This window comes from Amia ocellicauda, chromosome 21 (genome assembly GCF_036373705.1).
Source record: "Amia ocellicauda isolate fAmiCal2 chromosome 21, fAmiCal2.hap1, whole genome shotgun sequence".
NCBI classification, from domain to species: Eukaryota; Metazoa; Chordata; class Actinopteri; order Amiiformes; family Amiidae; genus Amia; species Amia ocellicauda.
Window position 1 is genome coordinate 13,473,013 of NC_089870.1, and position 13,618 is coordinate 13,486,630.

Sequence of the window (13,618 nt, forward strand, 5' to 3'; positions counted from 1 at the left end):
ATATGGGCGTCATCCATCATAGTTGATTGTGATTTGATCAGGTTTCTTAAACTACTGTTGTTGCTGTTCTGGGATAGAGTGTGGAGAGGCATGGGTTTAATTATTCATTTGACTGTTCGTCCTGTATTCCCATCTCTCCATCCAATTCTTTCTTCGCAACACAGCAATCTTTTTTTAAGTGGTATTGTGAAATGCACACATTATTACTAAGGCACAAATTACTTTTCACTTCTAAGCAACAATACACATCTTTGTCTTTTTTTTTTTATAACACAATTAAAATAAGCACAGCACAATTGTTAGAACACAGCATTGAGAATGGCTTTGTCAAATACTGAAATTACTCCTTATGAATTCCCTTTCAAAGTTTAACAATTAATTCGAAGGTTTTTTACACAGGCTTTATAAAATGCTGTTGAGACTTGTGTTTCCTTTCAGAAATGTCTGCTCCCCCTGTTTCCTGCAGTCTGTACCAACTGTTCTTCTTGCTGCCGAGTTAACTCAAGGTAAAGGTATTCCTTTGTACAATTTGAAGGAATAAAATTCTTCATGACTGACACTCATAATTTCAAGACTGTTTTCTTTGATTAAATCTGCTTCGGCTAGGAATGAACAATGTATCTAAAAAGGTATTAAACCAGGTGGTTTCCAAAGCTGTGCATCATAGTCCTGTTGAGATTCTCACAAAATATCATGCAAGGTATCCATACCTTTAATCCTTAAAGTGGGTCAGCAAATGTTGGTGCATGTCTTTAAGGATCGGTCAATAATCCCATTTAGACAAGACAGTTATTTAGTCCCATCTATGTAATTTCTTAACACTTCCTTTAAAAGTGCAATAATTCCTTTAAAAGTGTAAACCGCATTATTGATTTAGGCATGGGTGGGGCTGTTAGTGGAATGAGAAGCGTCCCTCCAGTGACAGCTTGTCTGTGATGACCATGGGGATGTCTGCCAATGTGGAGCAGGTGTGGAGCCGCGGGATGCGATGGGACATGTTGATGCTGCTGCCCCCAGTATGCTGCTGCTGAGGGTAGAAATATCTCCACAGGTAGACCCGGAACTTGTCGTGCAGGGAGGCATAGATGAAAGGGTTGAAGCACGCTGAGCTCATGGCCACCAGATGGCAGGAGACCTGGATCACATTGATGTAACTCTTACTCAGGATGGCAAAGTCTACATCCAGGTCTCTGATCAGATTGACCACCTGCAGCGGGAGCCAGGAGAAAGCAAAACAGAGCACTGACACCAACAGGAGACGGAAAGTCTTGTGCTTCTTGCGTGCCCACTTCTCGCGGTTTGAGGAGGCTACGGCCACGGCCCCCGGCATGGTCCGTTTGCGCAGGTGGCAGGAAATGGCACAGTATGAGATTGAGACTGCAGAGAGGGGCGTAAAATAGGACAGCAGGAGTAAGAAACAAGAGTAGATGAACCTCTCCTTTTCCTGGTCTTTCCAGAACTCTTCACAGATGGCCATGTTGTGGCCAGTGGCTCTCAGATCCAGGTAACTGATGTGGAGAGACGTGGGTGTGGAGAGGGCCAGTGAGCCAAGCCAAATCGTGCCTACCAAATAAATGCAGCAACGCCGGCCGATCCTCCTGCGGATGGGGTATGCCACCACCACGTAGCGGTCCACCGCAATGGCAGTGAGGGACAGCACGGCTACAAAGACAGTGGTGGACTGCATTAGGGTGACGAAGTGGCACATGAAGCTGCCGAAGAGCCAGCCGTGCAGCTCGAAGGCATAGGAGGCAGTGAGCGGGACACAAAATAGGCACATCACCAGGTCGGCCAGCGCCAGGTTTCCGATGAGGAAATTGGTGGTGCTGTGCAGTTTCTTGTTGGCGGCAATGAGGAGGATGAGGAGGAGGTTCCCACAGCAGGCCACCAGCACCAGCAGCGCATACAGTGGGATGAAGAGGGGCTTCAGGTTCAACAGGAGGTCTAAGCCAGCAAAGGATGATGGGGAAAGAGACGTGTTGTCCTGAGAGTCGTTCAGAAATGCCACCAGGTCCATCATGGCAGCCCCCGTACGTACAGCTCACAGGGAAAGACTGACAGGTGATAGTTGCCTAAAATAGAGCGGAAAAAAAAACAAGGGGAGAAAAACATTTGATTTTAACAGGAAGCAAACGATCATTATTTCATTTGCTTCACATAGAAAGGCCTTTTTTATTTGTTTTAATATTTGTGGCATTTTCTTGCTTGTGCTTTCTTGATTACACAGGCTTTGGTTGAGATGTCGATCCAGCCACTGAAGAATGTATTCAAATCCTTAAATTCTTCTCTGGGTGCATCTTGGTTTTTAACCTCTTTCTGTGCAGTAAATGTTTATCTCACATAAAAGCATGCTTGTGCGTTAAATTAAATTTAGATAATGCAACAGAATTTCTTTCCTAACATGATATTACTGTAAGGTTTTGAGAATTGGCAAGAATTCCTGCCTATTTTCATAATTTACAATACATTACAATGTCATGCAGACAGAAACATGAAACCAATTATATGATCTGCAATTTGATCTTACAAGTGTTAATTAATGATTAAACATCCACAACAGACTAGGCAGTAATTGCTTCCTGAGTTGTCTAGTCAGAGCTTTGAAAATAAATTAAAGTTGTGGGCAAATTCACTCACAATCACAAAAGAATGAAAAAGAGACCATCTGAACAAATAGGATGATGCTTTACTTATTTAATAAGCAGCATAAACCTTTCAGAGTTAGATAGTCTAATAGGTTTTTGCGGATATTAAGCTATGATTACATTAAGATTTCTTTGAGACTACTGCCATGTGCAGATACAAAGTGAATATATTTATTCATAAAGAGATTTAGCTGCCTTCTCCGGGGATTACATTTCTGGGATTCATATCTTATCAGACATCAGGAAATAGTGAGGAGATATGTATGTACAGAAAATGTTGTATAATAGGGGCCTGTAATGGAACCAAAGTTCCTGTCATCTTAGATCTAACATGCAGAATTACCTTCTTATTACATACAACCCTTCTCAAGTTCGTATTTAGAAGTCTGCTTTCGTAGCCTGGTTGTATGAAGAAATGGCAAGAAAATCTCCAGGGAGACTTCTGAAATGACTTTGGTAGCCCAGTTTATATGCATTGGCCATCCTGAGGATTCATCCTGGTGCCATGTTTGCAAGTAATGACATGTGAAGTCCAGAGTGTTCAGAATTTAAATGTGCTGACATTTTCAGACTGACACAATGCTCTGTGGAGAATAATAAGTATTGTGACTCATAATTAAATTTGTATTGAACATGAAAATCCATTATGTACCTGGAAATACACTCGCCATCAAGTTTTAACTGCTAGACTCCTCACGTGTAGTGTACCACTTTGATGAGTTTGTTTCATTCACATAACTTTAAAATTCAACTTTTTTTCTGTAATTATAGAGCCTGACAAATATGCAGCTCTTTAGTTGCCATCTGATGTTTTTAATGGATTGCTTGTCTTATGCTTTAGGTTACGATGCTGGAGAAACACATGCTATTGGGTAGTGCACCACTACCTAGATGCAATATTTTTTTGTTTGCTGTTGCTACGGATTGAAGCCAATATGTTTCCTTCCTGTAGAGTTTATTTATTTTTCATTAGGAGTATTTCAAGGCTTCCTGCCTGCACTTTGGCATTCACAAAAGAATCAAAATGTTTTTGTCCAATAGCTCACATTATGTGTCCTATTTCTTTCTGTAATATGTACAAGCGCATTCCCCTGTGCGCAAGAGTTTTAAAAAGGTGGATTTTATTTTTCCTTCTAAAATGCAGATTTGTATTGTTTTTAAAGGTTACACAATCATCATTCAAAAAGTAACAGACACTGCACAATCTGTTCACATGTCTTATTTATTTCTTGGCAGACGCCCTTATCTATGTCTTGGAGAATAACACGGCAGACAAAAAAAATATGAATGCGGACACCGAACAAGAACAAGTGTACAATGTGAGTGTATGGACAAAGAAATACATTAACATTTTTGGGGTTATTAAAGGTTTTTGAAAATAATTCTACTACTACACACCTTTAACTATCACTGATCACATGAAAGCATTCTCAGTTAAATTAAAAAGATGATAGACATTACAGCTTCTCTGAGAAATGTTGAAATGTAAATGCAATCACATTTCCAGGAGGGCATTGTTCAATATACTGTTTCAATTCCCACTGTAATTGAAGAATACATACAATCCAGATTGGTCTATGACACCATAGACGCAACATATCATAGGAAAATTGTCCCAATAAAGACAGAGTTCTAGATATAAGTGTTTCCTATTTTGAACATAAATTGGTTGCACTAGCAATAGTCATCTACAACCAAAGCCTCAAAATTACTGGAAGACTTCACAGACAAAGAGCGCAAATCTCCATCCCATGTGTAATATTGACACTAAAGTTTTCACCTGTAGTAACTGGTTACTGCTGAAGAAGAAATTATATATTTTGACAAATGTCTGAGTGTGAAACCACTGACACTGAAATCCACATCTTGTAATAGCCTTTTTAATTGTAATAAGGGGCTGTCACCTGAACTTGGGCTGCATAATGAAAGCTGTTGATGTGCCATTGCTTTATAGAAACAATTACAGTTTTCGTAGATAATATATGATTATGCAAAAGAGTTTGTATCTAGACTTATGTAAATTTGCCAAAATGTCATGCCCACAGAATTTAATTCATTTCGGGAGCCAGGAAACTACTATTCTCTTCCTACAGCCACTGGTCATTATCATGAGAAAACACAAAAGGAACAAGAGCAAATCTTAAACTTAATACTGACCCAGACACCACAAAGCTGGACTTCAATGATTCTACAGTACTGTTGTAATGGTATTGTCCACCAGAAGTAAACTATAAATACCATGTCAAGTGTGCTTATTAATGATACAAAATCACAATTGCCTACTATTTAAATAATTATAATAGTTCTTATAGCATAGATTTATCATTAAATATTCAAACAAATGTATTGTAATATTTGATCATTTCCCCCTTTTTAAAAATATGAGTAGACTTTACTTTTAGAGAGAGCTATTTGCCTACATAATGTATGTACATCAACATATTAATTGAAATAGCAAGGATGTGATAAAGTTAAAACAGATAGAATGATTATTTAATAATTCAGGGTCGAAGATCCAGATTTATGTCCAATAAAAGCTGAGGCCATGACCAGAACGGAGGTATGCTGCTGTCAATGTAGTTTTTGACCCTCTTGAGTTAAAAAAAAAAAACTATGAGCTATGTTCTTGAAAATTAATTTGGGGTAATAATGACTACAGGGCCACGAATGTTGCTTTTATTGAGATTTTACCTTTTTTGTTATAGAGTATGTTTTAAATTAATCGTTCATTAAATTGTATAGTGTTAGATGTTTTTAAAATGGTACTTGCCCATACTAGAAAGAGAAGGCAAAAGAAAAAACAATGAGCCAGAAGCTCCACAGAAAAAGAAAAGAAAATCAGGGTTTTGGTGTTGTTTTGCAGGGCATTGTGGGAATCTCAATATAAATACTATATAAATGTTAGATGTTAATTGTGTACTTGAAGAGCCACCTTTAACGTATGTACAACATTCATTTATATTTCGGTTTCAACTGGACTGGATTTCTAATTTCTCTATAAGGAAATAGCTATTTACCTACCACGAATGGTGCCTAGAGTTGTGGTGATGCTTTCAGTGAGCATCTATGAAATACTGTAACTCCACACCCATCCTTTGAATTGATCGTAAAGCTCAGCAATGAGTGACAACCAATACATTACATTGTTCCTTTGATTTTGTTAATGAAGGACTGAGATCAATAGGGAGAGGTGTGAGTCACATTCAAAATACTGTTCCTGTGAGCTCTGAATGACGACATCCATAACCACACTGTGAACGCACATCACTGAAATACTCCTTATGGCACAGAGTCATGGCTGTTGAGTTGGCTCTTACCGTGTGCAGCTGTGATGGTTCTTTATCGAAAGCACTTTTTTTTCTTTACAGTTAAACTCCTAAAACTATTAATATGCGATGTCCTCACCCACAGTTAGTAAATAACATATTGAATGGAATAGAATAGAATATTCTATTAGGTGGGCAAATATTTTTTTCTACCTGATTTTGCTGTATTCATTGCAGCAGATCAAAACATTGGTGCCAATTAGCAGTTAGGAACTATATTGCCTTGCGCTGCTAATTAACTGGTCTTGAGAAAAATAAATAAAAATGTGCTCTTTATTTAAGATTGAACACACTTTTGATATACAGATGTGCTCAAATTTATTGGTACCCTTACAGCTCATTGAAATAATGCTTAATTCCTCCTGAAAAGTGATTAAATTAAAAGCTATTGCATCACGTATACTTGCATGCCTTTGGTATGTCATAGAATAAAGCAAAGAAGCTGTGAAAAGAGATGAATTATTGCTCATTCTACAAAGATATTCTAAAATGGCCTGGACACATTTTTTGGTACATAATTGGTTTATAGTGCTATTCCAAACTAATGAGTTTCTTTATTATTCTTTATTATTTTTATTTCTTGGCAGATGCCCTTATCCACGGCGATTTACAACATAAGTGCAATTAGTATCACACATGTCTCCAATCTTGTAATCAGTCATTCAGCCTTTTTAAATGGAGGAAGTAGTCACTGTGCCGTTTGGTATCATTGTGTGCACCATACTGAACATGGACCAGAGAAAGCAAAGCAGAGAGTCCTCTGAGGACATCAGAAAGAAAATAATAGACAAGCATGGTAAAGGTAAAGGCTACAAGACCATCTCCAAAGCAGCTTGATGTTCCTGTGACAACTGTTATTAAGCAAATATGTGCAAATATTATTAAGAAGTTCAAGGTCCATGGAACTGTAGCCAACCTCCCTGGGTGCGGCCGCAAGAGGAAAATTGACCCCAGATTGAGCAGAAGGATAGTGCGAATGGCAGAAAGAGAACCAAGGATAACTGCCAAAGAGATACAAGCTGAACTCCAAGGTGAAGGTACGTCAGTTTCTGACCGCACCATCCGTCGCTTTTTGAGCAAAAGTGGCCTCCATGGAAGAAGGAGAAAGAAGGAGGAAGAAGGAGTCCCAGTAGGAAAAACAAAAAAGCCAGACTGGAATTTGCTAAAATGCATATTGACAAGCCACAATCCTTCTGGGAGAATGTCCTTTGGACAGATGAGTCAAAACTGGAGCTTTTTGGCAAGTCAGCTCTATGTTCGCAAATGAAACAATGAAGCTTTCAAAGAAAAGAACACCATACCTACAGTGAAACATGGAGGAGGCTCGGTTATGTTTTGGGTCTGCTGTGCTGCACCTGGCACAGGGTGCCTTGAATCTGTGCAGGGCACAATTAAATCTCAAGACTATCAAGGCACTCTGGAGCGAAATGTACTGCGCAGTGTCTCAGTCTCATGTCATGGGTCCTCCAACAGGATAATGAGCCAAAACACACAGCTAAAAGCACCCAAGAATGGATAAGAACAAAACATTGGACTGTTCTGAAGTGGCCTTCTATGAGTCCTGATCTGAATCCTATCAAACATCTATGGAAAGAGCTGAAACTTGCAGTCTGGAGAAGGCACCCATCAAACCTGAGACCGCTGGAGCAGTTTGCTCAGGAAGAGTGGGCCAAAATACCTGTTAACAGGTGCAGACGTCTCACTGAGAGCTACAGAAAATGTTTGATTGCAGTGATTGCAACAAAACATTAGGTTGAGGGTCCCATCATTTTAGTCCATGCCATTTTCATTTGTTTTATTTACAATATGATGTTGGAAAACAAAATCAAATTAAATATGGAATAAACAATGGTGGATGCCAATTACTTTTGTCAGTATCAAGTTATTTCAGAGGAAATTGTGCATTCTTCGTTTTTTGTAGAGATACCAACACATTTGAGCATGTCTGTATCTTATACTTAGGGGAAATAAAGCTACAGTCCATGCAGGCAGTTGAGACAGAAACACAGACATCTGTTAAAGCTATGTATGTTAGTGTCCATTGAAGCTGTAAGAAATAAATGTCCTTGAACATTACTTTAAAGTTCATTACCACTACATCCACCTGCCCTGCTATGTTTGTTTTATATTTAGATGCTGCTTTTATGTAGGTCAGTTGGCTAACTGGTGAATAATAATTATGCTCTAAACACCATTAAGGAATAATTGGAACATCTTTCCATTTCTTAGGGAAATGTGGGGCAGAGCTTTCAGAGCATCTGCATTGATCAATTATGTTTAGACCTGAGACTGCACTGAATACACATGGCTCCAATGGTACTGATTCTGTATTTGCCAGTCCTGTCACTGTAGTTTTGATAAAACATTATGAAATGTCCCCAGGGCGTCACCTTTACCTCTCTTGTCCTGTAGACAGCAGAAACTGCCAGTCTGACATTTCAAATATATTTGTATCTCTACATACAGCTCTGGAAAAAATAAAGAGACCACTTAACATTGATTTCTGAACTTGGAGTGGTCTCTTCATTTTTTCCAGAGCTGTATATCCATAGATGTGCATATTTCTCTTACTTGAGCATACCAGTTACATTTACTATGGGAGCAATGAAACTAAGTGTAGTTAAAATGTGTCTGTCTTCTGGGATAAAGGGGGGAAAACCATAAAAGATCAGAAAGTGGACGAACAAGAAAAGACATTCTAGATTCCCTTGGGGGATTCCAGAGATATTGGTCATGATTTGTCATTCTAGTTGCTCCTGCTGAAAAGACCAGAGAAGGAGCGGTCGCCCTGCCTTTCATTCATATGTCAAATGATCCCGCTACTGATCCCCTTCCTGGGTTAAAAATATCAAACAGCAGGAGCATAACTTTCCACACACCTACTCTGCTTCCTGCTTGCTTTCACAGCCAATGATCAAACTTAAAAAAGAACAGGCATTGCATAAACGGACTAATTCAGCCATGTGTGTTTGTGTGTGTATGTGTTTCTGTCTGTCTGTCTGGTGCATGCATCTGCATGTCTGCCTTTCCCTCCATTGCTTTGATTAAAGCCTACTCCCTTCAGAAAGATATGGATAATATCTAAAAATGTCCAGAAACTTGCTTTCTAAAGCAGGAAAATGTATTCTTGGGCACTTGAGGGGTAGTAGCTCACTGATCAAAGGAAATAATCAATATGCTTTTTTGAAGGATATCACTGATTGTATCTGTATGAAATAGTATGATGTATGGGTTCAAGGGGAACAATACGGCAATGTGCCCTGTCTTGTTGTCTTTGCTTATTATGGTATTGCCACTGAGGAAGAAAGTCTTTCCTCAACAGTTATTGTCAATTCATAATATTGTCCAGTCAGGTCTCATGTAATGCCTGGCTATATGCATTAGTCAGTATGTGATCAATCTATTCTCCATTGGAGAATTTAATACCTAAGTCATGTTATATCTTCTGAGCTCTTGTGTTTCTGTTTTTATTCATATTTTGGCAAAGAATTTAAGGAAAGAATATTCCAGGTTCACAAAAACACACAAAAAACATCCCTTGCTGGACTTCAGTGTGTCTGAACAATAGGGACTCTGTTTTGTAGAACAACCAGCCTTTATAGGCAACATCTTATAGCTCATTTAGGCTGGTTATGTTTGAAGAACAACATCTGGGAAGTATCCAATATATTTCTGAAGAACGTAATCAACAAAACAGTATCAAAATTATAATTTGTAATATATATATATATATATATATATATATATATATATATTAATTAAAGCATAATGCAAAAGGTGGCACAGATTTGTATACTAACCCATCCCGTTTAAGTCTCCAAAAACATAAATTAGAATACATGTTTTGTGAATAGGCTAAAGATTTGTTTTACACTAAAACATGAAAATTGTTTGCTTATTAACCACTGAACCCCCAACAAACATTACATGTTAACTTACAGCAGGACATGAATTTCGCATGAGTTGATATGTCATGAACACAATAACCTCCTTTCATCATTCTACCTCTGGAGGTTTCCTTTAATCTTCTAGGTATGGTCTGCTTTACTACAGCCATAGTTTTACCATAATTGCATTACTGATGTTTTGCTTGTCACAGTCTTTACCTGTTGCACAGTTGTGAATATTATCTCTTTCTTTTTGTTAAATTTAAGTTATTTGCATCTATCATTTTCCCTAGGCAAGCTATAGGCAACAGGTTTGAGTTAATTTGGGTTTACAGTATTCATCTATAAAACAACTAAACCCAATAAAAATCAAAAATGTATAAATTATTAAGTACTTGACAACGTATGGTCTATTAACGCTCCGGTCAAACTAGAGTCGGTGTCGATGACTGTACAATTGTATATTCTTGAATACATAGATAGACAGTTAATCTCAAATTATTCACATTACATTTGTCATGTTAAGAAAAGAAAAAAACACCGCCAATAATACATTTAATGGTATAAATAACTGGAAAAAGTTTTACCTCAAATATGTGTGTGATTGTCTTCAGTCCGTGGATATAACACAATAGAGCAAAACGTTTGTAGAAGCAGAGAGGAACCTCAACGCAATGCTCTTATTCACTTACTCTCACTAGTCCATAACCTGTTGCTATAACTTCCTTCCAACACATATATAAACTAAAAACATAAACTTTGAAAATATAAAATAAAAAGAAAGGTCAGATTGCTGTCCTGGTAGTCCATGAAAGATGCTGACCCCTCGCTAGCTTCAGCGCTTGATCTGGGCTGGAGGAGCTGTCTGCCAGAGGAGTGCTGAACTGAGATCTGAAGAGAGGGACTCTGGCGACGAGATCATAGATGCAGCCAATTCATCTTCTGCGTGTAGAAGAAATAAGACCCCACAATGGATCAAGTAATAAGACATCTGATAGATAATTACCAGTGCATCAAATTAGTAATTTGCCTGGAAACGGAGTCTTCTTGCTGAGTCGATACTTTCTTCCCTTCGGTTGGTATTACTTGCTGTATTTTTCAATCACCACTGGAGATCAAATATACTAGTGGACTCCACTGAGAGTGCCTGGGCAGATACCCGGGCTGGAGGGAAAGGGGGCTCAGTGTGTGGCATCGATTAGCTTCAGTGTTTTGGTATGTGTTGTCCATGTATTAGTCAATCACAAGCCAAACCCCCAAGAGTCTGCTCAAACCGTTGTGTAGTTGGGGAAACCAGAAAACAGACCAGATGAACCCAATCCCAGTGAATAATTGCCTATATACTGTCATGTAATGTGTTTAATAGGGAAAGAAAGACGAGTCATTTCTATTTCTCATTAAAGCTTCCTTTAATTAACCCGCAGCATTTGGAAACCTTAGACAAATTAGAAATGTGGATGCTATCTCGAAAGGAGCAGTAAACTAGTGCAGTGAGCAAAAAATTGTTTAAATGATGATCACGACATGCTGCTAAAGATGTCCTAGAACAAACGATTGTTCTTTCCACATATTTATTTGACTAATTAAGGCATTAGTCTCATTATTACCGAGGTTACTATCAAAATGGATATCAGAATATAAAATGATACCACTGGTGTATTAATAGCTTGAAAACAACCCTGGTACTTTTCACCCACGGACCTTCTACAAATGAAAGCTATTTTAGTGAAAGGGCCATGTTTTGTGTCGTGTAATTATGTCTTCCAGTTTTTACTTACCTTTTCCCATTATACTCTAAATAAAGACTCGATGATGCTTCGGTTAGCCTAATAAACCCGATCTTTGATATTAAACTGATCACAGCAAGACGTCTCACCGGTGCAGTGTATTCATTTGAATGAATCCCAAATCCGAAACATGGGTGGTTTATTTTTAAAACGTTTTAAACCAAATGCATTCCACAGCAAATCTTTAGAAAATATAATCTTATGTATGGCTTTTCAAGGAGTGCCAGATATTGTTGCACATTTTAAGTGAATGGATATCTCCAAATCCTTTAATGGGGCTAAATTAAAACCGGAGCTGTTCCGAATGGAGCTGTTATGTGGTGTTGAAAATATACAATGCAACTATACTATTATCAATAATTATGAACGTTTAATTTTAATTATTTGAATGGAAAATAACATATTAAGGCTGCTTTTGGAAAGTGGAACACTTCCCCATGTTGACTGAATCATGATTTGATAGTGCTGTGTGGAGGCAGTGTTGTTGCTGGAACAACATAACACAGATACTAGAGGTTAGTGTTAAGTCCAGCTTATTCCAGGATATCAGCCATATAGCAGGTTGTGCAGTGGTCAACACCCACATAGGTCTCTGTACATTGACTGATTTGACATGGGGGCAATTGATCAGCGACCAGAAAGGCTAATGGCATGCTCCTATACACTCTTAAGCCTTGTCGATCAATTGTATTTAAAAAAAAAAAAAGATTAATGAATAGCCTTAATAATGAGGCTGTTATCATTACACCCTGAATTCGTGTCTTTTGGTCTTCTATCCATCAGGGCTCTCAGTTTACTTAATCAGATTCCTTTAATGGTCTAATAATTGCTTCGTTAGAACCTTGTATTTTTCAGCTCTTATACTTCACAAATGGCAGCCTACATATTAATGCTTACAAGTACCTTAAAATCTAAAAACGAAAACTACAAAGGTCTAATCAAGAAAATTATTAGTTCAGTTATGTATTTCAGGGCTAGTCTTGAGAGAGACAGCTAAGATTTATATATATATATATATATATATATATATATATATATATATATATATATATAATATGTATTTCATTATTTCTGAACAATAGACACTTAGGCTACATTAATACAACTGACATTATACGTAGGTAGAAGGTACTTTTTATATTTCTGAAGCTGTTTCATTATTTAACAGAAAATTAAGACATTTTAAGAGAATTTTCTTTTCTCTGACATTCACTTGTTGTCCTGCATGAGCATTAGAACATGTTTTTCTTCATCCATTAACTGACTGATCGATGGAGCAATTATTTTTGCAGGGTTCTATGAGAACTGTCATGCTACTGAAGTTAAATATAAAAAAATAGCCCAATCTTTGATTTCATCTCTTGCCGGAGTGCAAAAAAAAATAATAGGGAATGCAGGTATTTTCACAGTAAACTTTTTCTATGCCAGTGAAGTGACCATAAAAATACCCCAATTTAAAATAATAATCATTGTATTACAAAGAGGCTCTTGAAAAAGTTTTGCGATACAAGTTCTATAGGTAACCAAGCAATTATTTGGTCCAGCTAAGTCATACAGCACTCAGACAAGATTAAAACCTGAAGAAAGTGGCTCACAGTAGCAGGGCCATACTATGCAGCAATTTCACATCATACACATGCTTGCTGTGAACTACTGTGAAAGTGAATCATAGCCACATTATCGTACTGAATGATTAAATACATGCAATAAATCAATGTATTGCAGAGTGGCAGTGCCCTAGCAAAACGAGTTCATAGATGTCTGAGCTTGGGTACACAATGAATTGCTATGATTGATAGGTAGACAATTATTCCATAGTGAACAGACTTTCAGCCTTAAGACATCTTTGTTTTTGTTTATTAGTTCTGGGTTTATTTATGATTGAAATAAAAGGTTATTATTGAATTCTAAGAGATTATGCTATCAGTTTCAAATTAGATTACTCTGATTAGTGCAGTAAATGTCAGTGCTTC

At 37.6% G+C, this 13,618-nt stretch overlaps 1 protein-coding gene across 1 annotated transcript; it reads right to left on the bottom strand.

Moving 5' to 3' along the window:
* Window positions 1–892: 892 nt before the first annotated feature.
* prlh2r (prolactin releasing hormone 2 receptor) lies at window positions 893–2,017 on the bottom strand. The gene has a single exon (XM_066695045.1). It carries the CDS (start codon window positions 2,015–2,017, stop codon window positions 893–895), a length of 1,125 nt encoding a protein of 374 aa, XP_066551142.1.
* Between the last annotated feature and the right edge of the window lie 11,601 nt (window positions 2,018–13,618).